At 39.4% G+C, this 26,535-nt stretch overlaps 1 protein-coding gene across 6 annotated transcripts; it reads left to right on the top strand.

The window, feature by feature from the left end:
* On the top strand, positions 1 to 26,333 carry LANCL1 (LanC like glutathione S-transferase 1). Of its 6 annotated transcripts, none has more exons than XR_013960636.1 (11): positions 39 to 92; positions 408 to 504; positions 4,386 to 4,503; positions 14,298 to 14,505; positions 17,207 to 17,342; positions 17,898 to 18,044; positions 20,208 to 20,390; positions 21,714 to 21,890; positions 22,346 to 22,418; positions 23,011 to 24,521; positions 24,771 to 26,333. XR_013960636.1 is itself a non-coding variant. In XM_080668964.1 (10 exons), exons 2-10 carry the CDS (start codon positions 424 to 426, stop codon positions 23,085 to 23,087), a joined length of 1,107 nt encoding a protein of 368 aa, XP_080525090.1. In that variant the 5' UTR covers positions 1 to 92; positions 408 to 423; the 3' UTR covers positions 23,088 to 26,333. The 6 variants fall into 6 exon arrangements, 4 of the variants coding, with proteins under 4 accessions (XP_080525090.1, XP_080525088.1, XP_080525089.1 ...); XR_013960637.1 differs by having other exon boundaries at positions 87 to 199; XM_080668964.1 differs by having other exon boundaries at positions 1 to 92; positions 17,300 to 17,342; positions 23,011 to 26,333.
* Positions 26,334 to 26,535: the final 202 nt, after the last annotated feature.

Genomic DNA, 26,535 nt, shown 5'->3' with positions numbered 1-26,535 from the left:
GGGCCTCCAGAGTGACGAAGGTTCTGATTGGTCCCTCTGGGAGGAAGTGAGCGCTGACAGCGCCGTTTCTGTTACGGTCCGCAGGCTGCGGGGTGAGAGGCCGGGGCGGGGCGGGGCTGGGCTTCTGGACACTGCGCGGCAGTTACTTCAAATCGTGGTCGTGGGAACGTGGGGTGCAAGACGGGTCCCCTGCATCGTGGTGGGTCCGGGGCCCTGGCAGCCTTTGCGCGGAGGTGCCCCTCCCTGGCGGCCGGGCCGCCGTGGGGCCAGCGACCCCTCGGGCCGTCGAGACGGGGCGGGGGCGCAGGGCCCGGCCCGGGAGTGTGGCCCGGACCCCGGCCGCCGCCCGCGCAGCCGGGCCCACGCCCCTCTCTCACGCTGGGCTCTCTCTTTCCCCTGTTCTGCAGGCTCGCTTCCGGCGCCATGGCTCAAAGGGCCTTCCCGAATCCCTATGCCGATTATAACAAATCCCTGGCCGAAGGCTACTTTGATCCTGCTGGGAGGGTGAGTTTGGGACACATCTGCCTGCATCCCTTCCTCCAACCCCCAGGGTTTGGCAAGGAGTTCAGTTTTGCCTGCAAGGGATGCGCATCCCTTTAAAAACAAACAACACCTATAATTCGATGATGACTACATAAAATGTATCTTAAATATATAAAATGCATGTTAAAATATACAGTTTGAGCCCTAACATGTGGAATATCTGTAAGGAATCGTTAATATTATTGAAATAACCTCAGTCATTACTATTTTACATTCTAAAAATAGACGGATATGTAGTCTACTGTGTTATTTTGCATTTTTTTATCTTTTTTTATTTGCTTTTAAAGTGAGGTGAACATCCTGGCGGTATTCCACATGCGCCCTGTTAATTGAAGTAATGGCAGAGTGATGATGAACCTGGATTATGTGGTAAAGACATCTTTCCACTGAAAGTGCTAGGACAAATTGGGGACATGGGCCTGACATTCTTTGTACCATTTCCACTCTTCATAGGACATTCCCCACAGCTGAAAAAGACTAGTAAATTAAATTGGTTTGCAGTTCACACACTTCTGTGCAGAAGAGAACCTGGATATGAGTTACCAGAGGCCTGTGGTTTCTCTTTTTGGGGAAACAACTGTTAGGAGAGAATGGAGTTCTCTAGTTGAGAATCCTAAGAGTGAGTTGGATACGTGCACACACTTTTTAAAAATTTTTACCAGTTTTTTTCTTCTAAACTCAGTCATATGAGAGCATTTCACATGTGGTATAATGGCCTTAGATTTTTCATATCTGTCAAGTTAACTTTATGTGGTTCTGTTGATTTGTTCCTTAAAGCACTCATCCGTATAGATAAACTTGGGCCAGTGATGCTGGGAGGAGGGAGGTCAGAGATGGACAGGAGGTGTAGGATAGAAGAGGTGTAGGATAGATCAAAGTGTATATGGAGCTAAAGTCAATCGGATTCTTTTTTTTGTTTTAATATTTTATTGATTTCAGAGAGGAGGGAAGAGGGAGAGGGAGATAGAAACATCAGTGATGAGAGAGAATCGTTGATTGGCTGCCTCCTGCACGCCCCCCACTGGGGATGGAGCCTGCAACCTGGGCATGTGCCCTTGACTGGAATTGAACCTGGGACCCTTCAGTCCACAGGCCAACACTCTATCCACCGAGCCAAACCGGCTAGGGCAATCTATTCTTTTAAGACCAAAACTGAGCTGCCCAAACAAAGCTGCTTATAATTATCTTGAGGTAGAAGGCGTCCTTTTGGCCATTTGGACCTGCGTTCTGCCTAGCTCTGCAGATCCTGTCTTGTTGGAGGAGGACATGCTGTTTCATGACACCCTGGCAAAGAGAACACTAGAGGAAATACCTAATGACACAAGCCTTCAGGAACATGCAGCTCGCTATTTAGGCTACTTATAAATTATGTGCTTTTTCTCCCTTATTTTTAAGGGAGAAAAAATATATTAATAAATTTAAACTCAGGTCCAAAGATATCAATGTAATTTATTACATAACACATGGTTTTTGGACAGATCCCTAAAAGAAACTAGCACACAAGTTCTAAAAGTGTTTAACATTGAACACCAAGGATGAGATCCTGGAGATCTGTTCTCCTTATTTTGTTAACATACACATTAATAAGGAACTGTTCTGTCTTCTGGCATCTATCAGAATAATGGGGGGAGGAGCTTTTAGAGACTCTTCAAATATTGCTAGAGTTTGAATAATTTTGTGGTCTGCCCCAAGTAATCAATATTCTCAGGCAGGTCACCTTTATTAAGAGCAGTTATGTGCCAAATAGAAAGTAACTTCCCTTCCTGAGGCATTCTCGTTATTCTTGGTCCTTTAAAGTAAGGCCAAGCAAGATGATCAATTATCCATGATCAGAAGATGACATGTTCTCATGTAGACGCACTCTTCCATCTAGTTGAGATTTATAGATCTTTTATATTAATATTGAAGTATATTTTATCTTACTAAATGTATTTTCAAGACTTACTGAAATCTTAACCTCTTGGCAGAAATTGTTAAGTAATGAGAGTGTGACCTTCACACAATGGGGTTTCTTCAGTGTGAAATAAGGAATCATCGAGGTGCTTCAGAATAAATAATCCAAAGGTGGTTGATAGTCTGATTTGCCTTAACAGAGATAATCTTCAGAAGTAAAACTTAATATCTTATTATTAATAATTCTATATAGCCTTTTTTCAATATGTCCTTTTTAGAAAATGAGATTATGATGCCAACAGGTAGTAGTTAGGTTTGTTTTTACAACTCTTACATGATGAAATAAAATGTACCCTTGTCATGTTCCCCAACATCGTTTGGAAATTTGACTGCTTTGTGAAATACAAGTCTGGGAATCAGAGTCCTAAAATTATTGAGGGACCAATTAAAGTGACCTTTTAAGATACTTCATGACTCAGTATATACAGAACTTTTGAAATACTTTTCCGTTGCCTTTAGGACAAATAACATAATGATCGTGTGGGCTCACAGTTTGCCCAGCATCTGTGGGTCTTCATATGGATGTCACTAACCCCAAAGCCCCAGCCTTAGTGAGCTTCAATCCACCTGCAAATTATTACTTATTATAGACCGTGAACTGTTAAAAGATGTTTATTTTTATAAATGGATTTTTATAAATGTTTATCCTCATTTTTAGAATACAAAACCAATTTCTTTATGGAATTAACATTGGTGCAGCTTAAATACTAAAAATCCAATGGCTTGAAAACAGCAAACATCTTCTGATTTGTGGTTAATTTAATAAAATGATGTTCATTATAATAAAAATATTAGTTTCCCTAATAGACAATCTCTACTAGATGGAAATTACTGTGAGCCAGTTTATCTTTGGTCTATTTCAGCATTTAATTAAAACTTTTATGTAAAACACTGAAGTTACAACAAGACTACAGTTCACTCTTGAGCAGTGCAGGGGGTTAGTGACACGACCTCCCAGGCAGTCAGAAATGGGCGTGTAACTACAGGCAGCCCTCTGCATACTCCATTCCCCACCTCAGAGTTGCCCCTTGGACAACACAAGTTTGAGCTGCACAGGCAAGTGAAAAAACCCACGTAAAGGTGGACCTGCAGAGTTCAGACCTGTGTGTTCAAGGGTCAACTATATTTCCTGCCTTGAGTAGTACTTTCAAGTCTTATTTCTTCGTTGTTGTTGTTTAAGAATAAAATATAGTAAGTCCTAACTGTGACTTTAAGCAAACCAATATATAAAGAAACCAATTTTACCCGAGGCTCAGTGATATAAAAAAGGGTTAAGTTGCTACAGCATATTTCTGGTCACAAAAACATCACCAAACTTCTAAATAAAGACCCAAACCACTTCTAATATTAAACACTGAAATAATTGTGAGCTATAATACATTAATAAAAAGTCTGATAATTCTTCTCCAACCCACTTAATCAGGTTCAAGGTCAGGGGTCGGGGGAGCCTATCCTGGCAGCTCAGGGCGCAGAGCAGGAACCCATCCTGGACAGGATACCCTTCCATCCCAGGCCGCGTGTGCGCACACACACACTCTCACACACATACACACACACACAGAGATGGAGACATTGTAAATGCCACTTTCCTCACATGCACATCTTTGGGATGTGGGAGGAAACAGGAGTTTCCAGAGAAAACTCACACAGACGTGGGGAGAACATGCAAGCCACACAAACTGTGGACCTGGCAGGAATCGATTTTTTCTCCTTATCCATGTTCTAATGAAATAACTTTGAATGATGACCTGCTGTAATTGTCCAGTTCTCCCAGGCAGAAAAATGTGGCCTAAGTGGAAATAAAGTACCCTCCTATTTCTGATAGCTATAGTCCAAGAAGTCGAGTGGCCCATTTATTTTGATGTTTGATTTCCTCTTCATATCTACAGCTGACTCCTGAGTTCTCACAGCGCTTAAACAATAAGATTCGAGAGCTTCTGCAGCAAATGGAGAGAGGCCTGAAGTCAGCAGACCATCGGGATGGCACCGCTTACACTGGCTGGACAGGTATGAAGTGCTGACTGTGAGCTGGTGTACGCATTGCAAGAGGGAGCCAAAGCATTACCTTTCTAGAGCAGTCAGATTCAGTGCCCCTGAATGCTTCCTGAATGTGCATATGACTGACTGCTGTGCTCTCAGCCTGGCCTTGGTATCCTGTGGATCCTTCACAGTGCTCTGAACTTAGGAAAGGGTATGCATATTCATGGAATTCAGGCCTGCCACAAAAGGAGATGGCTGCTGAACTTGTGAAGAGAAAAATTGATTCAGCATTACGTAGTTAATTTGGAGATGAAATTTCAGTGGGAAGAGTCCCACAATACAGTGTGTGAAGTGGAGGTAAAGAGAATTTATCTACAGGAAGTAAAACACGTTCAGAAGTGCTTTCATAAAAATTGCCATGTAACAGGGAGCCATACAGAACACAGGGTAAAGCATAGATTCCGTGGACTAATCCTCCCATATAGTCTTTGCTGCTTGGTTTGCATTCATGGATCATTGAGAGGTTGGAGAAAATTTGGGAAGGAATGGCACATAGGAGTCAAAAAGGTAAGAGAGAGAAACCAAAGCAGGAAAGTTGAAGAACTGCAATTAGTCTACTAATGTGGAGAAACAGAAAGACCGTTTTATAATCTTGAAGAAAGCACAGTTCCATGACTCACCATTTCCCAGTTATCCATATACCATATATATAATCTTTCAGGGACATTGAAGGTCATCCTATATAATAAAAGGCTAATATGCAAATTGACCTAACGATGGAACGACCAGTCGCTATGATGCGCACCAACCACCAGGGGGCAGACGCTCGACACAGGAGCTGCCCCCTGGTGGTCAGTGCGCTCCCACAGGGGGAGCACTGCTCAGCCAGGAGCCGGGCTCAGCGCAGTAGGACATCCTCCAAGGGCTCCCGGACTGTGAGAGGCCGCAGGCCGGGCTGAGGGACCTCCCCTCTCCGAATGCACGAATTTCGTGCACCGGGCCTCTAGTATCTTATAAAAGAAGAGGAATGCATGGGCCCTCCTCCCTCTTACAGTTTTGTTTTATGATTTTTATGACTTTTGTGGATTTTAGAAGCTTAACACAAGAAATGTTAAGATGAGGATAAAATGAAAGTATTGCTTCAAAATGGAAGTTATAACAGTTGTCATTTATTTTTTTAAAATATATTTTATTGATTTCTTACAGAGAGGAAAGGGAGAGGATAGATAGTTAGAAACATCAATGAGAGAGAAACATCGATCAGCTGCCTCCTGCACACCTCCCACTGGGGATGTGCCTGCAACCCAGGTACATGCCCTTGACTGGAATGGAACCCGGGACCCTTCAGTCCGCAGGCCGATGCTCTATCCACTGAGCCAAACCGGTCAGGGCAACAGTTGTCATTTATTCAGTATCTGTTGTGTTGTAGGTATGCTGTAATTGGTAGTTAATCTCATTAATAAACACTACTATGCATTTTAAATTATGAGGATTTACAAAATAGGACAAGTACAATGCAGTGGTTGAGCATTAACAAATGATTACTATACAATAATATTCAAAACAAGAATTTAGTACTTTAATAATAAAATATAATGAATAAATTTAGGTTCCCAAAGGAATGAGGATTATCAATATGCAGTTTTGTGATCATTTGAATGTTGAAGGACAAGAGTAAAGATTAAAATACGATTCTTGTTAACGAAATGTTACTAGGATTGACCTTTGAATGACAGAAGCCAGGGAGTGTGTACATGTATGCCAATAACTAACGTTACAGGCCAGGCACCATCTAAGTGCTTTGCATTAATTAATTAACTTAAGTCTCAGAAGAACTCCATGGCATGGATACCATTCATAGCCCCATTTCACAGATGAAAAAAGTGAAGCAGAGCAAAACTGAATATCTGTTCATGGTTACAAAGCTAGTAAGTGACAAAGTTAGGATTCAGCCCAGCAAGCCTGGCTTTAGAGCTCCTGCTCTTTACCAAGAGAGATGTATATAGAGAGAATGAAAGTGAGTGTGTGTGTGTGTGTGTGTGTATTTACTCCACTTTTACATTTGAGTTTACAGCACTTTATAAGTGAAGAAGATCTGCATATAAGCTCTCAGATTAAGTAATTTAAGCAATCACAACACAGTGATACTCATGTGTACAAACTTTTTAGAAGTGGCTAATGACTAGTCGGTTTTAAGTGTTATAGAAAAACATAAGCCCTGATAAAACACTAAAGGAATTTGGAAATAGCTTGTTAGACAGGCAAGGGTACTTACTATTTAAAAGTCTGTAGGAAAAAGTTATTAGGGATCGGACATAAAGTAAACCCTGGAAGAATAACGGGCATTTGCAGCTGGAAAAATGAGATATCCATTGTGGTTCTATAGACCGTGTTTTCCTTCCTAATCCTGAATTAACATATTAGCATGGTTTCAAGATAGAAAATTAACTGGACCAAAACAGGAGCTTTTCCTCGTAATTGCTTGTATTTGAAAAGGCTAACTAAGGATCTTATGTGAAATATCACCCAAGTCTGAAATCAAACTTGCAATAAACAGCTTCAGTTCATATCACCAAAAGCCTCCTTTATAAAATGAGTACATTGAAGTGTAATGCATCATGATATTGATATATGACATATGCCAGCAATAAACATTTTGTTCATTTTTAGCCTTACTCCTTTTCTGGTAGATTATCAAGAGTTCTTTACAGTACATGCTCCTAGTTTTGGAAGCAAGGGAAGCATTTAGATTCTCTAGGTGCCTCATCAAGAACTAGTCTATGGTATATCTGTGCACATAACAACAGACAAGGCAGAAAACTAGCAGGCAAGGAGGCCCCTGAAGGTCACGCCTGATGGCCAGCTACGGAGTGGTCCTAGGTGGTGTCCAGGGATCTGTGGGGAATCACTACAGAGCATAACACCCCCTGCATTTTTTGTTCCAGCTCAATTGTAGGTTCTAAGGGGCGAAGGCTTTAAAGTTCCTTATAAAATGGAAAGCACAAAGCACTGGTGAGGAATTGTTATTATAAAGGTTTAAATGAGTAGATGAAGTGTTCTTGTGTTAGAAATAAACATTTAGTATAAAAGATTTCTTCCCTTTCAGGTAACTTGGTAAAAAGGTTAAGTAAACCCAAGGGATGGCTGATCTCACTAGTGTCTTTAAGAGAGAATGAGGGAAAGTGCTAGCCTTCACTTAATTTCATTTTTCTCTCTCTTAACTGTGATGATTCCTAAGGGAAATGATAATCAACTCACACTTGGAGGGGGGAAATGCACAAGGGCTCTAAAGGCTTTAGTTCTAAAAGACATGACCGAATCTTCTGTAACCAACTCACAGTGTTAATGAGGCTAAGATTGGCATATAGTTCCTCTTTTCAAGTATTAGATAGCATTTTAAATAAGAGGATATGCAGCATAATCCCAGGAGTAATATTAACTTGCACTCTAAATGTAAGTCATTAAAGTATTTCAAGATGCTGTTCCTCTGATCTGCCAAATGTACAGCCTTTGAGCTACAGCTTTAGCATGTGGTCTTCGTTTCTGCCGATAGCAGACTTATTTGAAAGGAATCGCTCTGGCCAGGTGTCTTTTCTGTGCAATTTGATCTCCTTATTAAGTAGCTCTTCATCAGAGCCAGCATTTCAGTGTGTAAGCTGAGCCCTGAACAAGTGTCCTTCACCTTCATGAGAAGCCCCTATGTCTCCCAGCAGGAACTGGTAGGACAAGAAGAAGGGACCCAGGGTGTGGATTTACACTGGGTTTCTTAGAGCCCTTCACAGTAACCTCTAGTTAGATAAGTGCACCGAGAGTGTCGCCTGCTTTCTTTCTGCCTGCACTTAATATGGTGTTGATGTTCTTAAATTACTGAGACACAAGGCTGAAACAACTGTAAGGGTAGGATACCACCACTGTGCTTGGGTGAGGCACAGAGAGCAGGATGAGTGTTTGTAGATTGACTAGAAGAAATGGCAGGAAGGAAAGAATGAAGACATATCTAAGCAATTAAATTTTTACAGACCAAAGAGACTGGGGCTGTGTCTTGTCATTTTCATTCCAGTTACTTCAGCACTTAACACAATGGGCTAGGCCAGTGGTCGGCAAACTGCGGCTTGCGAGCCACATGCGGCTCTTTGGCCCCTTGAGTGTGGCTCTTCCACAAAATACCACATGTGGGCGCGCATGTACAGTGCAATTGAAACTTCGTGGCCCATGCACAGAAGTCAGTTTTCGGCTCTCAAAAGAAATTTCAATCGTTGTACTGTTGATATTTGGCTCTGTTGACTAATGATTTTGCCGACCCCTGGGCTAGGCCCATAGTTGATGCTTAATAAATATATGTTGAATGGATGGGTGAATGGATGGATGGATAGATGGATAGATGGATAGATAGAGAGTGCTCTGCCATTACAATTCTTGCTACCACTTATGCAAACTAAAAACAGTACCTTAAAACTAGGTGAAATGGGAAAAGGATGGGAATTCAATACAGTTCTTATATTGGTTAATCACATCTCTTTCCCTGCAACCTTAGCACACACATCAGAGCAACACTCTAACCAGCTAACATACCCAGCCAGGGCCCTGAGCTCCTGCTCTTCACGAGTACTGCGCTGAAGGATTTATCAGTCACAACGGTCTGAATAAAAGACTAGGAGCGCTTCCTAATTTGACAGTACACTGCAGGGCACTGAGAGGAGGAGGAAAACATGACTTCTTTTTAAAAAGTTTTTTAAAATTGATTTTAGAGAGAAAGGAAGGGGGAGAGAGAGAGAGAGAAACATCTATCAGCTGCATCCTGCATGCCCCCTGACCGGGATTCAAACCGGCGAGTTCTAGGTGCATGGGACTACATTCAACCAACTGAGCCACACCGGCCAGGGCTTTTTATTTTTTTAACCTCTCTTCTTATTGGACAGTCAACTCTGCAAATAGGTTCAGGAGAAAAGAAGACACATCTTCAGAGTGCTCGCTTACCCACTTTAATTTCTCGTCCACTCCTTTCTTTGGAGCAACATTAAGTTAAGGCTGTGGACCCTCAACTAGTTTCCTCCCAGATTGCCTGTATTAAAAGTACTGGAATATTTGAACAGCTAGCAGTGTCCACATACAGAGCACTATGCATAGTAACTGCAGCGACTGGGTATGACAACTATAATTTTGTTGAAGAAATGGAAATGCATGCTCTCAAACACACAAAATTGAGAAACAGTTATAAAATAACACATTATAAAGTACTAACCTGAAAGAGAAGGACAGATGATCATATTGTATGGGGTTAATCAGAGGAAATTTCACTTATATTTTCATAAATCTGAAAATAAATAAAAACATAGAAATTAATGAACATTTAAAGTTTCGGCTAGTGAACCATTCATTTGAAACTTATAAAAACCCATCACCCCTCCTTTAGGGATTTAGTGTCTTCATGTCACTCAAACTATTGTGACCCATTACTGGGTGTTAGCTGAGCACCTCTAGTAACTCCAGCAGTATGTGTAGTCTGAACATGATTTCTCCTATCAGAGTCCTTGAAGAGAGTCTTTAAAATAGCTTACGGAGCTTAAGTACCATGGCAAAGATCTGTACATCAGTGTGGACTGATTGTAGATAAATGAATAACATCTATTCGTTTAATCTCTGAATAATCTCTGAAATGTCAATTACAGAGAAGTATTTACATCTGTGGAGTTTTTTTTTATCATCTCTATATACGTTTGAGAGTACCAGGTCTTGATTGGTCAAGATGAATGGAACTAATGATCCCTCAGAAATTCAAAGGTTTAGTATTAATTACTTCTCAACAGCTGGCTATATTTATAGTCCTACTGGGGTAAATAGCTGAGTAAGGAAATTGCAGATTTGGAAGTGTCCCTAAGCAGTTTACCCTCCCTTCCCAGAGTAGTAGCTACAGAAGGAAACAGAAGAGAAAAATCTAGGTCATTTCCATACTGAAATCCAGAATGCTTTTCTATTAGTGCAAAATGTTATTAGGTCTTCACTGTATATATTGTTTTCTTTCAAGTTGTTGTCAACATTTCCAAGAGAAGAGGTTTCTAGGAGGAACTGTGAGGCAGTGCCAGGCTTCCTGAACTTCTCATGCAGAATAACATCTCCCCTCTGTTCAGTGCCGTGCTGTGCTTAGATCAGCCGTGGGCAAACTACGGCCCGCGGGCTGGATCCAGCCTGTTCGGCTGTTCTATCCAGCCCGCGGAGCCGAAAGAGCAGAGGGTTCTCTTGCTCTCCCCTCCGCTCCTTTACTTTGAATTTATATTAGTTCACACAAACACTCCATCCATGCTTTTGTTCTGGCCCTCCGGTCCAGTTTAAGAACCCATTGTGGCCCTCGAGTCAAAAAGTTTGCCCACCCCTGGCTTAGACCTTTCTGTGGGGATGGAAAGGTTACTTTGCTGTACACAGGGCAGCCACAGGCCACAGGGCTTTTGAGCATTTGAAATGTGGTTAGTGGGACTGAAACAAAGAATTTTAAATATTGTTTACTTTTAATTAAGTTTCTGTAAAGGTAAGCATGTTGGACACCACAGTTCTAAGCAACCAAACGGGCTCCAGGAGCCTAAGATCAAAATAATAAATGTCTGGGTTTCTTCTGGCCTCTCGAGACCACAAAGGAGGTGAGAAGCATAGTTTTTCTTTTTGTTTTTCAATCAAACACAATTCCCACTGCATTGGATTAATGAGTCTTGTACTCCAGCTGCGAGCTGCGCTCCTGAAATGCATCAGGGAATCGTTGACCACTTGGGTTAACACATTTCCCACACATTTGGAGGACATTTGTCCAACCTCTCATTTCTGAACTCTAAACTCATATATCCAGCTGCCTGCTTGACCTCTCTACTTGGCTATCTCCCTTTCAGGCATTCCCCACCAGGTTCCATTGATTTTACCTTCCAGACAGACTATGTGATTTACCTTCTGCCTCACTCCCCAGCTTCAAAAAGAGCTCTATTCTTTAGCTTAAGGCTTACCAGCATGTGGGGATACACCTAAACTAACAGTGGCTTTAACACGACAGAATTTCTTTCTTTTGTATTTAGGCAATCCAGGTCAGCTTCACAGTCCTTCAGGATTTAGGCTTCTTTGATATTGTGCTTTACCATCCTCATCACAGAGCTGCTACTTCAGGTCTAACATGGCTGCTTTAGCTACACCATAACAAGTGTATTGCAGCCAGGAGGAAAGAAATGGCAAGTCCCCTCCATTCAAGAACGTTTTCTGAAATTATCCTCATTACTCCCACTATGTCTCATTTGGTCAGAACTTAGTCACGCGGCCATACCCAGCTGCAAAGAAGACTGTTATGTGCCTAGCTAAAGTCCAGGGCATTATTGTTGAAGGTAAAGGGAGGTACAATTTGGGGGGTCACTTAGCAGTCTCTATCATAGTCTCATCTTTCAAAATGGATTGTGAGTCAAAATGTTTGATAAAGAGAAATGACGTGATAGCACATAAGCATATTATTATTAGAAATATGGAGGCAGATACTAGAGGAAATGACTAATATTATTGAAAGTGATTGCCTCTAGGAGACAGGAATAGAGTGGGGCATGAGACTGCATATGTATATTAAGCCAGGCAGTACTATTTAATTTCTTCCATAAAGAACATACTGTATTTTGATAATTATATTAGAAAAGAGTTCTTTAAAGCCTAGGCTGATTCCAGAACTGTGAGTATATAGAAGGACTGGATGAGTTTTTCCTACATGAATATTGTCAGAGGTTGGAAAATTGTAAGAATCAGATTTAAGACATTTGGCCACCGGTAGTTCCTCCATTATTTTCTGTTTGTTTTAATTTTTTTAAATGTATTGATTGATTTGAGAGAGAGAAACATCAATTTGTTGTTCCACTTATTTATCCCCTCATTGGTTGCGTCTTGTGTGTGCCCTGACCAGGATCAAACCCACAAAGTTGGCCTATCAAGACGATGCTCTAACCAACTCAGCTACACGACCAGGATTAAATTAGGGCATCTGGGGTATAAAATATTGATGAAGCATTGTCTTTGACTTAGGCATTTTATCTAATTTTTCTGACCTAGACTGAATATAAGCGGACACTGATGCCCAGAATGAGAAGGAGAGAAATAGAACCTGAAATCCCAGAGGCTGGCTCTGTTGATCAGAAAGAAAAAAACAAAATATTTTATTTGAATGAAATATTGTGAGACTTGAGAAGTGATTACCCTCTTTTCATGAGAAATACATCAAACCTTACAATTGCAAAATTTCATGGGCTTTGTTTGTTAAATACTAAGGCCAAGAGGAATTGTTGATAATGAGAGAAAGGTCTGCAAAGGAAAGCAATCATTGGGCTTGTATTTAATCACTTTTTATTTTCTCAGATCTCAGTCATGTCATTATCTGGCTTTGGTGCTTACATAACTTAATTAAGGGAGTTCAGGCAGCGATGGGAATAGGAGGGCAAAATGAAAGGGTAACAATTTAAACAGATTGCCTGCAGATGCCTGGTGTGGATGAGATGAAGCCCATTAAGAACCTAATTCTAGAAGAAGCTCTTGACATTGATCATTTGTGAAAAGGAGATTTCTTTTCTTACCCACATATGGGGTTTTGCACACTTACATCTATAAACCTTAAGCATTGGTACATCTGATCATCTCAGCTTGTGGAATTACTAACGCCAAGCCACTTTGAAAGAGCAGACAACGTTATTAACTTTGGCAGGAAATGAAAATTTGGTCTTAATATACATGTGAAATTGAATTGTCTGTAGCACAAAGCTTTGGAGATTACCCATGCAAAATGAGAAAACTACCTAAATTTAAAATTGTCTCAGTACAGTGAAAAGTAATTTTGCATACTGCATTTTTACTGCATTGAAAATTTGTGAAGAGATTGGCTCTATTAATTTAGATTTAAACAGAGGCTCTCTATCTTTTAAAAATGGTAAATGAGATGGAAAATGTACTTTAAGGAGAAAAATGAGTTTCTAGAAATGCTGAAGGCAGGCTCCCTGTGCCACATCTTTGAGTCTGCCCTGAGACCAGGAGTCTTCAGAGGGAGGCTCTCTGCTGTGACAGGTATTTAGAATAGGGACATACAGACAACAGCTCAATTACACATAGGGCTTCAAGACTAGGATAGGAAGCCAATTAAGGCCCAAAGCTAAAGTCATTGGAAGCTTTTACAATATAGTTCCTAAAGAAGCTGGGTTCTCAACGAGAGAAAAAAAATACAGGGGAACTTAATTCATTTCTCAAATAACTTAGTTTTCTTATAATCCCTGCCTGGAATGATACTGGGGTAGGGAATTTGGTTACTCTACCACCTTCTTTATCATGAAAAAAAATAAATTTTATATCTATAAGAGAAATTGAATTTTCATTTCCTAGTCTTTGAATTTCTTTAGCTCACATGAACAAACAGTTCTTGTTTATTATTAAGTAAATTATTATTTAAATAAATAAGTGACTGTTTATTTGGAACCATAGTTTTGATGACCTATCATTTAACCATCAAGAATACATTAATACAATAGCTAGAGTGCAACAAAGATTAATAATAAATTTAGATTTAGAGTTCTTAGAGAGTCTTAGAGTTCCTGTTATTTAGTTATAATGATTAGGAAACTTAGAACAATGAAGTGTTTGCCTGTGTCTGGTTCTTAGAGCTGCTTGTAATAAAGCTGAGTCTAGAACTAAGGTCATCTGAACAACCGGGTAGTTTACATATTTATTACAGCTTGTCAAAATCAACACTGCTGAGTAGGCAGCACACCAAGATAATACAGCCAGCTGCCCTTTTCTCACTTTTACATTGTTTTCCTTTTGCTTTTCAGGTATTGCTGTGCTTTACTTACATCTCTATGATGTGTTCGGGGACCCTGCCTACCTCCAGATGGCACATGGCTATGTAAAGCAAAGTCTCAACTGTTTGTCCAAGCGTTCCATCACCTTCCTTTGTGGGGATGCAGGCCCGCTGGCTGTGGCCGCTGTGGTGTATCACAAGATGAGCAATGAGAAGCAGGCAGAAGATTGTATCACCCGGTAATCATGGTTCTTTTAACGGATTTTTATCTACCTGTTATTATGCATTAATTCTACGCGTTATAAAAGAACATTTTAGTGAATTTACTTTCCTCTCAGCAACAAATCTTAGTACTGTCATTTGATCAATTCTTACATTTTTCTTACATTATAGTTAAGGAACAATCATTATCCCTATTTTATTGCAGGTTATAATAACATTGACACATTCCAGGTCAAACATCAGTTTCAGTAACAATAATGATCAAAAGCCTACTTATATGATTACTAACACAAGGTACTATCCAAGATCAATACTTTTAAAAAATGCAGTTCACTTCCTGTAGTGGGTTGAGAAAGGCCTCCTAAGGATATACAAACTGATGCAAAACTGACTTTTTTAAGGACAAATGATATGTAAATCCAGCCTTTTATTTTTAATATAAGTCAGGGCAGTCCATGGAAGGTTTGAATTATGAAGGATTACCAAACTTTTGTACTAATAAATTACAGTTATCGCCTTACCAGAGTTTAATGGACACTTTCAGAATTCTGCTAAGAAATCTGACTGCCATGCAACTCTGCATCATGGTAGGTTCCCACTGAGCATGCTGGCATACAGACATTTCCAGCGAAGGTTTTATTGTTTTGTTTAGTTGTTTAATAGACTTTACTTTTTAGAGTAGTTTTCAATTCACAGCAAAATTGAGAGAAAGGTATATACATTCCCCATATGCCGCCTGTCCCCATGCATGCACAGCCTCCCCCATTATCAACATCCCCGTGAGAGTGGTGCACTTACTATCAATGAACCCACACTGACACATCATAACCACTGAAGTCCACAGTTTACAGTACAGTTCACTCTTGGTGTTGTATATTCTATGGGTTGGACAAATGTATAATGACATGTTTCCATCATTATAGTGTCAATCATAGTAGTTTCACTGCTCTAAAAATCCTCTGTGCTCTGCCTGTTCATTCCTCTTCCCTCCTCTCTAACTCCTGGCAACTCTGATAATAAATTCTTATCAAGACTCTGACACATTTATTCTGTTTACTATAAAAGTCCTACCTTTAATAATGATCAGACACAACTAATGAATTTTAATGATGTGAATTCAAAACCAGAAAAGAATGGAATACTTACTTTATTACCCTAAACTGTAAAGTATTGTTTTAAAGAGATACTCTGAGCAATACTTTATTTTAAAAGATTCATAAGGTATTTGCTACCTACTTTGAACTTCCCAAATGCAAAAAAGTTTGGCTGCAAAATAATTGGAATGCTAATTATATATTGCCACCTAGTGGTGATGCAGGTCATAATGATGGCAAATAAAACTGTTTTCTAAAAAGTGGTTCAAACATATTTTATTTAGGTGAAAACATCATTGGAGTTAATGCAATAATTGTTCGGAATAACTTCCATAGTGCAGTGATCGGTTAAAAAATTCATGGTAATTTCTTTTTTTGAATAGATTTTTAATCTCCTTTGCAAAGTAAATCAAAAGTGCTTTATTATATCCAAACTCTATACAATTTGATACAGTTACATAAAAACTTGATGATAAATTCTTATCAAGACTCTGACTGACACATTTATTCTGTTTACTATAACAGGTGAATTCATATCTAGTAAACATTTTATTTACTTAAGATCTCAATGTTACTAAGCTGCCAGTTAAGACATTTTAAAAAAGAATTTTTATTAAATGTTTTTAAATATTAGGAGTGTGTGTGTATGATGATACTGAAGTAGGAAACAAAATGGCCCATAATTCTACCTTCCAGATGACCATGTTGACATTGGAAAAAAACAAAGTCAAGGTATTACAAGAAAATCAAAAGCAATCTCTTGCCACTGTGTCTCTATATCTAAGATAACCACTATTCATTCCACTGTGAGTTTAATGCCTGTATTTATAGAAGAAAAAAAGTGCATGAGCCACCATTTGCATATTTGAACAGTTTGATTGAAATACATCCATTTGTTGAGATATAATATGGAAACATTTAATTTTGTCAATAACTGTAAGCAGCCATACTTTTCAAACCCCTTTCTTGCTGAGGAATAAGTTCACTTAAGGACCCTTTCATAACTTTTTCTCAGTCTGTTTCATAACTGTTGTCCCCTTTTAGTCACTAGAATCATCTCATTCTGGTTATTAAAACATGTCTTCTTCACTTTAAATTGTGTGCTCCCCTTGTCAGACCACAGGCCAGTGGAAGTAGTGGGGGGCGTTGGGAGGGGACAGACAACGATCTTTTCCTTCACTTGTACATTTCATTTTACAGAAATAGAAGTTGACTTAGTTCGTTCTCCAGGCAGTTCTTAGCATCTCTGACCCCAGCTGCTAGTCTCAGGTCATGCCTCCAGTGAGGAGCTGGGGAGGCTCCAGGTGGCCTCGGCCCACTCCTGTATTATTATTTCCTTCTTTGAGTACCTTGTTTGACAATTCCATTGTGAACTGAAGAAAAGAAATTCAGTTACAGGTTAATCTTTGAATCCTGACTCTCACTGGTGCTCTGGCCCAGCCCACTAATATTAATATAAAATAACATACATATTATATTAATTATAACTATATGTTAAAAGTTTTTAAAATATAAATACATAATACATATTATATTCATGTGTGTTTTTTAAAGGTACCATTTTTAGTATATACCACTACCTAATTCCTTTCAAATTATCTCAAGCATGTATTTTTCTTCCCAGGCTAATTCACCTAAATAAGGTTGATCCCCATGCTCCAAATGAAATGCTCTATGGACGAATGGGCTACATCTATGCTCTTCTCTTTGTGAATAGGAACTTTGGAGTAGAAAAGATTCCTCAACGCCATATTCAGCAGGTACCATGTTTTTGTACTTTTTGCAGTCTTTTTAGGATTCCACTTACCGTTTACCTAAACTATTGACTTTATTTCTCCAGTTAAGACCTCCCAAGTAGCTGGAAGGTGTATCTTGACCTCTGGAGGTCGTGCATGATAAAAAAAAACAAAAAACCCAATAGCTACATGTTGAGTTCTGTTGGAAATGCTGGGGAGAGTGACTAAGAAGTCCAGCCATGTGAGAGTCTAGAGGCCCTTTCCAAGAAGATGAGGGAGATTTCACCTTCCAGGTGCAGGTACCTCCTTTGGTGCCGGAGGAGTCATGCATTCCTTTGACAAGTGAATCCTTGTAAGCTGTAGTGGAAAGAGTTCAAGATCTTCCATACCTTCCCCTATCCAACAGAATATAGTCACACCCGCTCTCTGAGTGATGAATTAACTGCCCTTCCATGGCCTAAGTTGGTGTCTAATTCTCCATGTTCCCCAGGATCTAATCTATTCAAACAGGTTCTGACCTCCACCAGCAGGGTTTTTACTTTAATTCTCTAATTATTTTGGTTGCTTTTTTCTCTGTAGGTTTGTGAAACAGTCTTAACATCTGGAGAAAACCTAGCTAGAAAGAGAAACTTCACAGCAAAGACTCCACTGATGTATGAGTGGTACCAAGAATATTATGTGGGGGCTGCTCATGGCCTGGCAGGGATTTACTACTTCCTGATGCAGGTAAGAGGGGATGGTGGTGACACTTTAACACGTGCTTCCTGACTTGACTGTCAAGGTCAGAAGACAGGTGCTCCAGCTCCATTTTTCGTTCTGTCGACTCCTGTATCACCCTCCTTGTAATTACCTGGCCTAAACCAACAAGAGTAATATCTGCCAAGGTGCATTTCAAGTGGATAAATATAAAAGGCACTGTGCCTTGAGATGATGTTTGATTTGTGGATGACCATACTTGCCTAGGTTCACTTGTCTAGACTAAAGTGTTTTGACCGATACTTCTTCTTATTTCATATTGTAAGGCACCACCCATTGAAACAAATTCCAGGAGTAAGACCAAAATCAGTAGAAAACAAATGAGCATGTGTTGCTTAAGGCTTACTTAGAAAGCAAGGCTTTTCCAATGGATTTTGTATAACCTACCCGAGAAATAGCTGAGTAGGCTATGCTCAACCGTTCTTTAGATCAAATACTGTTGTGGGACATCAGCCAAAGTCAAATAGACTAAGGGCAAATAGAATTTACTGCAGCCAGCATAATCGGAGGTGGGAGGTCAGAAGGGGACTTCTCATGGGAGCATCATTTCTGGGGCTTACTTAGCTTTCTTTAAGGATAAATTGGCACTTGTGAATAAGAATTTATGGCAAAAGAAAATTGATTTTTAATGGTAGCAAAGGTGTCCCCCTCACCTTCCCAAAGTACAGTGTGGCATAAAGAGAAGTATTTCATTAATATGTTCAACATGAATGCTTAGACATACATACTACTAACTGGTTGAGTAGCTGGCTATAATAATGCAAAATCAATGTCAGACCTGCCTTCTCCCCGTAACTAAACAATGACAATGATGCTGGAAAACTCAAGGTTATTACTGCTTTTAAATACAGTCACACTTTGAGGGTTAGTGGCAATAAGAGACCAACTATTGTATTTATTCTGCACTTCTCAATTAAGAATTTTATAATTAGGGATTTCGACAGTTTAGACTTAAATTCCTTTATTTTCTGATAAATCCCCTCATTAGTGCTCTATTTCCAAAAATAAATATAACTTTTAAAAGTTTTCAGGAAAGAAGAGTAAGTTCATGTCTTCTGAAGTTTCGAGGTGAGTTGAGTCACACGTGTCAGTGACTAAACAGTCACGTGACCTTTCATTGAAGTAGATCATCAGGAGCATCTTACCCTCTACCTTCTTTGCTCTGTAGTAAGAAATCTGGAAACCCACCTACGGAGTTTTCCATTGGCAGATTGTCATCTATTTTAAATTATTTCATTTTTAGTCCTATAAAAGTTCATTCCAGGAGGTGCCTATGTATCAGCATAAAGCAATATATGTTTTGGACATTTTGGATAATTCCTGAAAATTTGAGGAGAATCCACTCATTCTACGCTAGTATTTTAAATTGAACTTGAATAATATTCTTTGGATCAAGTGAACCTACATGTCCCTAAGGAACTCAGTGCACGTTTAGTGTCTGAAAGCCTTGTCATCTGTGTGGCCTAATTCACTGCCACCACAGCCTCCTACCTGTGCTTCACGCCACTGCCCACCTCATCCCCACAAATTCACCCCCTGCCTGGCAAAGACAACACTTTGAATTTGTAATTTAAAGAAGTGAGTAGTGCTTTGAATCAAAAAGAGAAACTGAAAATTCTATCAAAAATGGAAGCTCATATGCTCTGTTTCAGTGTGTCCTATAAATCTGTACATTGTTGTATCAAAATCATCCTGCATAAGTATCAGTCCCAAATACTCTTCAGAAGGGCTTGGTCTAGAGTCACACAACAATTTGGAATCTAGATTCCAGGTCTCCTAACTTGTTCGTACCCTTTTCCATTGGAAACATCTAAATGTAATAATGAAAGTTTTTCTTTGTTTGTGGATCTCTTTCTGGGCTTTAATGTATGCTGAAGGAATTAAAACTTTTCTTAACACTCACTCTCTCAAGCACTGACTTAGGAAAAATAATATGGACATAAGGCCAAAGAGTTAACTGATAGCCTAGTTTAATTTGTTCCAGTAGACGAAATAATTGGATGAAATCCAAAATTTCTTGATGCCTTCCAATTCCTCCTGGTCATGTTTTCTTTATGGTTTAAAACTCATTCCTGGGGCTCAGGAAGATCTGTTTGCTTCAGCAGAACTAGTAATTCCCTTTCTCACTCTTAGCCCAGCCTTCAAGTGAGCCATGCAATGCTGCACAGCTTGGTCAAGCCTAGTGTAAACTATGTCTGCCAGCTGAAGTTCCCCTCCGGCAATTACCCTCCTTGTGTGGGCGACTCTCGGGATCTGCTGGTCCACTGGTGCCACGGTGCCCCTGGGGTCATCTACATGCTCATCCAGGCCTATAAGGTACTGTGAATTTCCTCCTTCTAGAAATAAATTGGAAAATATAACATAAAATTCTAAAATTTAAAATTAATTTTATGCATAATCCTTAAAGGAATATAGATAAATCACTTGTTAGACTCACTCTTTGCTAAATGGATTATAACTCATTCTCACAGTGTCTGTCTGCACCAGAGCAGACATTATTTCACAGAGCAGGAGACCGCTTCCCTGACAACTAGAGTAGCCAAGATTATAGCCTCATTTGCAGAGCCATGATGAGTCCCCAGGAACTTGGTGAAAAAATAGAATAAATCCACCTCACACATTGCTGGTGGGAATGGAAAATGGTGCAGCTGCTGGAAAAAACAGTTGGGCAGTTCCTCAAAAAATTAAGCTTAGACTTAACATATAATCCAGCAATTCCACTCCTAGGTATTCAAAATCAAGGATCCAAACACACTTGTATGCCAGTGTTCCACAGCAGCATTATTCACAACAGCCAAAAGGTGGAAATAATTCCAAGTGCCCATCAACAGATGGATAGACAAAATGTGGTATCTGCCTAAAGTGGAATAGTATTCAGCCATGCAATAGAGTGAACTTCTGATCTAAACTATAGCATGCATCCATGAACATTGAAAACATTATAAATTACAAATCTACAGACAGGCATCTCATAATCTAAGTAAGCTTTTAGTATATCAAATTTTACTTTTATAAGCTTGGAAAATCTTTTAAAACTGCCCTTATGTTTAAGATCACTTAGTTTGCAATGAGATACTTAAAATGTCTAATCAGAATATTCCTCAAGTCTTCGATTAAGATAGAGGAGTCCACAAAAGATTGTAAAGGTGTATCTTTATTTTTCTGACAAAGTGCAGTGTTTCATAGCCAAATCAGTTTTTATAACCAACTTTATATACTCAGTTTCTCCTTCAGTATGTAAAGAAACTTCCTTTTAGTCAAGGGCATCATTGTTACCAAAAAAGGTAGCATGTGTTCTTTGGAAAGTGGCTAATGATAACAGCAAGTTTCAAGTAAAACAATGCTGCTTCACCAATAACACACACACACACACACACACACACACACACACACTTAAAACTCAGACCATGCAAACAAGGTCATGCCCAGTTATTTTTTTTTTTTAAAAAGAAGCTAGCAGTTTTGTAATTTGTCCCCACTGATGTACCACATCTCTGTACCTCTAAATCCTTTATCGTTTCTTGCCAAGCCACTTCCCTCCCTCCTTCCTCCATCTCCCCTTCTTTCCTATTAAGGAGGAATATCAATAGAATTTTCTTTCCTATCCTTTAAAATAAAACGATGTCCCTGACTTTGCAGGTATTCAAAGAGGAACAGTATCTCAACGATGCCTATCAGTGTGCTGATGTGATCTGGCAGCATGGGTTGCTGAAGAAGGGGTATGGGCTGTGCCATGGCACTGCAGGGAATGCCTATGCCTTCCTGGCACTGTACAACCTCACGCAGGATGCCAAGTACCTGTACAGGGCCTGTAAGGTAGGCGTCAGAGCCCCCAAAGGAAAGCACCTCTCCCAGAGGCTGTAGAAAGGTTTCTAGTTAATCTGATTTAATCCATTCATTTGTTAAACCATATCTGTGGGACACACAGTTATTTAAGAAAAACCTTCAAAACCATTCAGTGGAATTATCTTTCTTTTAAACGGACATAATTCTATTCAACGCCATTTCTGAGAGAAAAAGAAAGAAGAAGGGTGGTTTCATTCCTTCGTTTCTTCTGTGTTAACCTTGGAGATGTATGGCTCAGATAGCTCATTAAATTCCCTTCATGTTTCATACTCTTTCAGGCCATGCATTTCTCTGCATTAACTCCCTTTCTCTGCCTTGAAGATAGTTTTTCACTTTTTAGAATAATTCTTATGGACAATGTCTATCAACTTGTGTGGGTCTCTGGAAGAAATCACAACAGTAATTTAGTTTGGCCTCATTTTCAGTTTGCTGAATGGTGCTTAGATTATGGAGATCATGGATGCAGAACACCGGACACCCCCTTCTCCCTCTTTGAAGGTATTTTTCCCACATGACTTATTTGCCTTATAATGTCAGCGTCCACTGCTCTGCTTGCTAGTTAATGTATTTAAATCGGAGTTTTATCAACAACTTAATTTTATAACCATCTCTTAAACTACTTCCTTATTTCCTAGTACAACAGCTCAGTATTAAAAATCAGTGAGCACGTGGACTAGCACAGACCTCATACTAATAGTCATAATGGTGACTACCATTATGGAGCCAGGCATGTGCTAGGCATTATGCAGATGCCGTCATAAATCTCCTCAGCCAAAGCATACAACATTATCCTCACGTCACAGGTGTGAAGACAGGTAGGTGACCCTCATTGCTCACATGGCAAATGGCAGGGCTGTGCCTTGAACTTGTCTGGCTCCACTCCCCATCCTGTCTTCCACTGGATGAAGCAGCTGAACACCTCAGTGGTGATCTCCTCTAATATTGAACTGCAAGGAATGTAAATATAGACAGATGCCTACCTCATTTAATTCATTGCCATTAATATCGTAATATTGTTGCTGCAAAATGAAGCCACTCTCTAAAATGGAGTCATTTGGTATATTAACGTTTCCTCTTTCTCTCCCTTCAGGAATGGCCGGAACAATCTACTTCCTGGCTGACCTCCTAGTGCCCTCGAAAGCCCGGTTTCCTGCATTTGAGCTATAAAAGGACAGCCTGCCCTGCAACTCATGCATGACCCTTTCCATATATCAGACCTGAGCTAAATGCTGTCAGTGCTTTTCAATGAAACAGTCAAACTGTATACTTGGTTTAGTAGATTTTTTTTTTTTTTTCAGAATTTGTCTTTAGTTCACTTCCTTTTTATATCGTTTATTTTTATTTTAAAATATCCAAGGAAGTCCTTTAACTTTAACTTCACTTTCTTCCAAAAAAGAAGCTGGGTGATATGTACAATATTTTGAGGGCATATATGTATATATATTTTATAACTTGGAGGAAGTCTTGCTCTTATTTAAGCTTATGACTATAATTGTCTGTTACTGTTCTAAAAATGGTTAAAAGAAACTGAATGTAGATAACAGATAAATATATGATTATTGTTGGACATTGCCCTCTACTTCTGCTCTTTAGTATTTTTTCTCCAACAGGACACTTTTATGACTTTGCTTTTCTCTATGTGGCTGATTATGAAAGGGAACAAAAATATAACTGTGCTTCCAGGACAAAAACTGCAGGAGTTGAAAACTGCTCTCGCGACCTACATGCCATTTTTTAAATTCACAATGCTTATTTATTTAAACTAGAGATCAGCATACTTTGACACTTGCCCCTTTTTGTTAGGAAAGCATCCAGGCTCTAGTCGTGAAAATTCTGCTTTGAAGGTTAGTTCTAGATCATCTAACAATAAGAGTTTATTGTGTGTTATTTTTCTAAAATCAGCTAGAACAGTTTGTAACTATTTAAATTTGTTTGTTCTCTAGAATCAGTATAAGATCAGGAAACCAGTGTTCAGGCTGTGAATATGTCGTAGCTGAGGACCTGAGTCCACCCCGTCCCATTGGCCTTCTAAACTTGGACTTGTGTTTCACTTGCTTGGCAGTGACTTTGCTTTCGTGCTGGCTGTTTGATGTGAGCCACGTTTCCCCTCCTAGCAATCTATTTGGACATCGGTCTTTTCACTAAGTAGTAAAACATTCTAATTCTATTTAAAAGGAGGGAAAGGTGCTGTATGTATAGCCATTAGCTTGAAAAAACAAAACACCAAGCTTTTGACATAAATCCAGTGATCATGCTTAGAACAAACGGATTCTGCCTTTTTGAATATGTTAGGCTTTACATTCATCAACTCCTGAGCCCTCAGAATAGGGTATTTATACAGTAGATGCAGAATCCCTGATGCTTCATGTCTACAAATGTTTTCACTCATCAGCTTCTCCTCCTCCTCCCATTGCTGCCTTTCTCAAGCTTGTCTTATTTGTTCTATATTTTGATTAATTTTAGAACATTTTGCAGCTTTAAAAAAACAGGGTCTTAAAATTTTAAATATGCCTATCTCACAGCTTTCTCAGTCATAAAAACATGCCATTTTTTATTGAAAGTTTGAGCCCAAACCCCACTGAGTGTGTGTTGGTTCCTGCAGTCCCCTGTTGTTTTCCACGAAGCACCAAAATAGCTAATATTATTGGAAATTGTCTAAGCCTTTAAACAGGGGTGGGGAACCTTTTTTCTGCCAAGGGCCATTTGGATATTTATAACATCATTCGCAGGCCATACAGAATTATCAATTTAAAAAGCAGCCTGTTATATTTGGTCAGACATTTAATTAACTCACCCCTAATGCCTTAGCAGGGCAAGACCAAATGTTATCGCAGGCCATATATGGGCCAGACGTTCCCCACCCCTGCTTTAAAGGCTACTGACAACTGGATCTAAAAAACAGCCCACTACTCAAGTCCTGGGATTCGCTTGTCCTCTGTGACTTGTGCTATTTGGGGACAACCTTGTGCCTCTTGGGTTTCTCAAGTGCTGCTGAGAGCCATGTGCAAGCTCTGCCTTCCCAGGAACGTTTCAGCAGTGGTGTCAGCATCCACAGGGAAGCTAATTTGCCTTGGCGGGGTGTCTAGCTGGAAGGAACAAAACCCACTTGGTTTAGTTAACTATCTTACTCTACTGTGCCTGTACTTTTAGCAATTATAGTTACTAACTAAAGGAATAAGAACAAAACACAATTTCTCTTAGCAGAGACTTGATCACAGTGCTTCTCCAAACATCTTAGTCAATTTAAATTAATCCATTTAACCCCAGGAAGACTTCAAGGCAGGGAAAAGAATATTTTGAATAAGATTCTTATTAATATTTGAATTACAATCTGGCTACTATCATCCATTATCAAATTCATCTATATAAACACAGTTCAGTGCCCTTTTTTTTCTTTTTAGGACTTAGAAAACTGGTAGGACTTTATATTTGTGTCGTTGTTGTTTTTAATTTTTATGCATAAGAGCTGAGAAAGTTTGATAGGATTTTAATAAACTAAGACCATCATAGAAACTGAAAGAAACTTTTACACTAGCTTTCTTAGTTTTAAAAGGAAGAGGCATCATTTCAGTTGTATTTCTGTTGTATCATTTTCCCCTCATATATTTTTCCTTTTGGTGAAAAATAAAAAAAACTTTCCCAAAACTTGCCTCCCGGAAAACTCAGTAGTGTGCCTTGTCTCCGTGAAAAGACTAGGTGGTAAAACCTGGAGAGCTTGCCGCACAGACTCATTTGTCCTGCCTATGTTTGTTCCCGTAGTGATGAAAATTGCAGTAGTTAACTTTTCATCATGGAAAAATGCTAACATTATCATAACTATCTTCATCAATCCGTTGGGTTTTAGTCTCCTCCAGGTTGTCTGTTTCTAATCCTTAGAGTCATTTGGCTCCCTTTTCATCTTTGATGTCAGTTCCAATTACTTGGCATCAAAAGCCTTCATGGTAGGTAGAGCGTTGGCTAAAAATGGATCGAAGGCTCTTTTCTCTCCTTGTTACTGCTTTCTTATGTAACTGAATGGACGGAGATCCTTTGCTCCCGTGTCCTCAGGCTAATTTGTGTCTAGTCTTGTGATGCCCTGCTTTCTACTAGCTGACTTTTAAATACAACATGTGAGAAGTAGACATTTGTTCATCTATTCCTTTGGCTACTAGAACTCTTCTGTAGTCCTTTGTTACTCATACTGAATTAATTCCACTTCTGCTTCCCCTAAATAGGTCAAAGCACCCCTTTCTCTATTGCTAAGCTGTAGAACTGTTTCTCCCCTACAGGTATAAAACTAAGTGTTTGGGATATTCAGGGAACCCACCCCAATGTTACATTGCCATTTATTGGGAAGGGCTGGGATCATATGTATTTCTATGTTCTGTAAAGGATTTGACTACTGGTTCTCAATAAAATTTTATTAGGACTATATATTGTCTTGAACTTTTTGTTTGATTTGGTTTCTACATAAGAATATTGTCCTTCAGTGGTAAATGATGGCTTTTTCTCTATACTCACCCCCTACAGTTTCTTCCTGACTTTTTCTTCATTGTTGGGTGAAACAAGATTTGCAGTACTTTCTGAAAATAGAAATGTATTAGAGGAAAATATTTTTAAATCTGATCATTATAGA

This window comes from Plecotus auritus (assembly GCF_963455305.1).
Source record: "Plecotus auritus genome assembly, chromosome: 5".
Taxonomy (NCBI): Eukaryota; Metazoa; Chordata; class Mammalia; order Chiroptera; family Vespertilionidae; genus Plecotus; species Plecotus auritus.
This window is presented reverse-complemented; position numbering and strand designations above follow the sequence as displayed.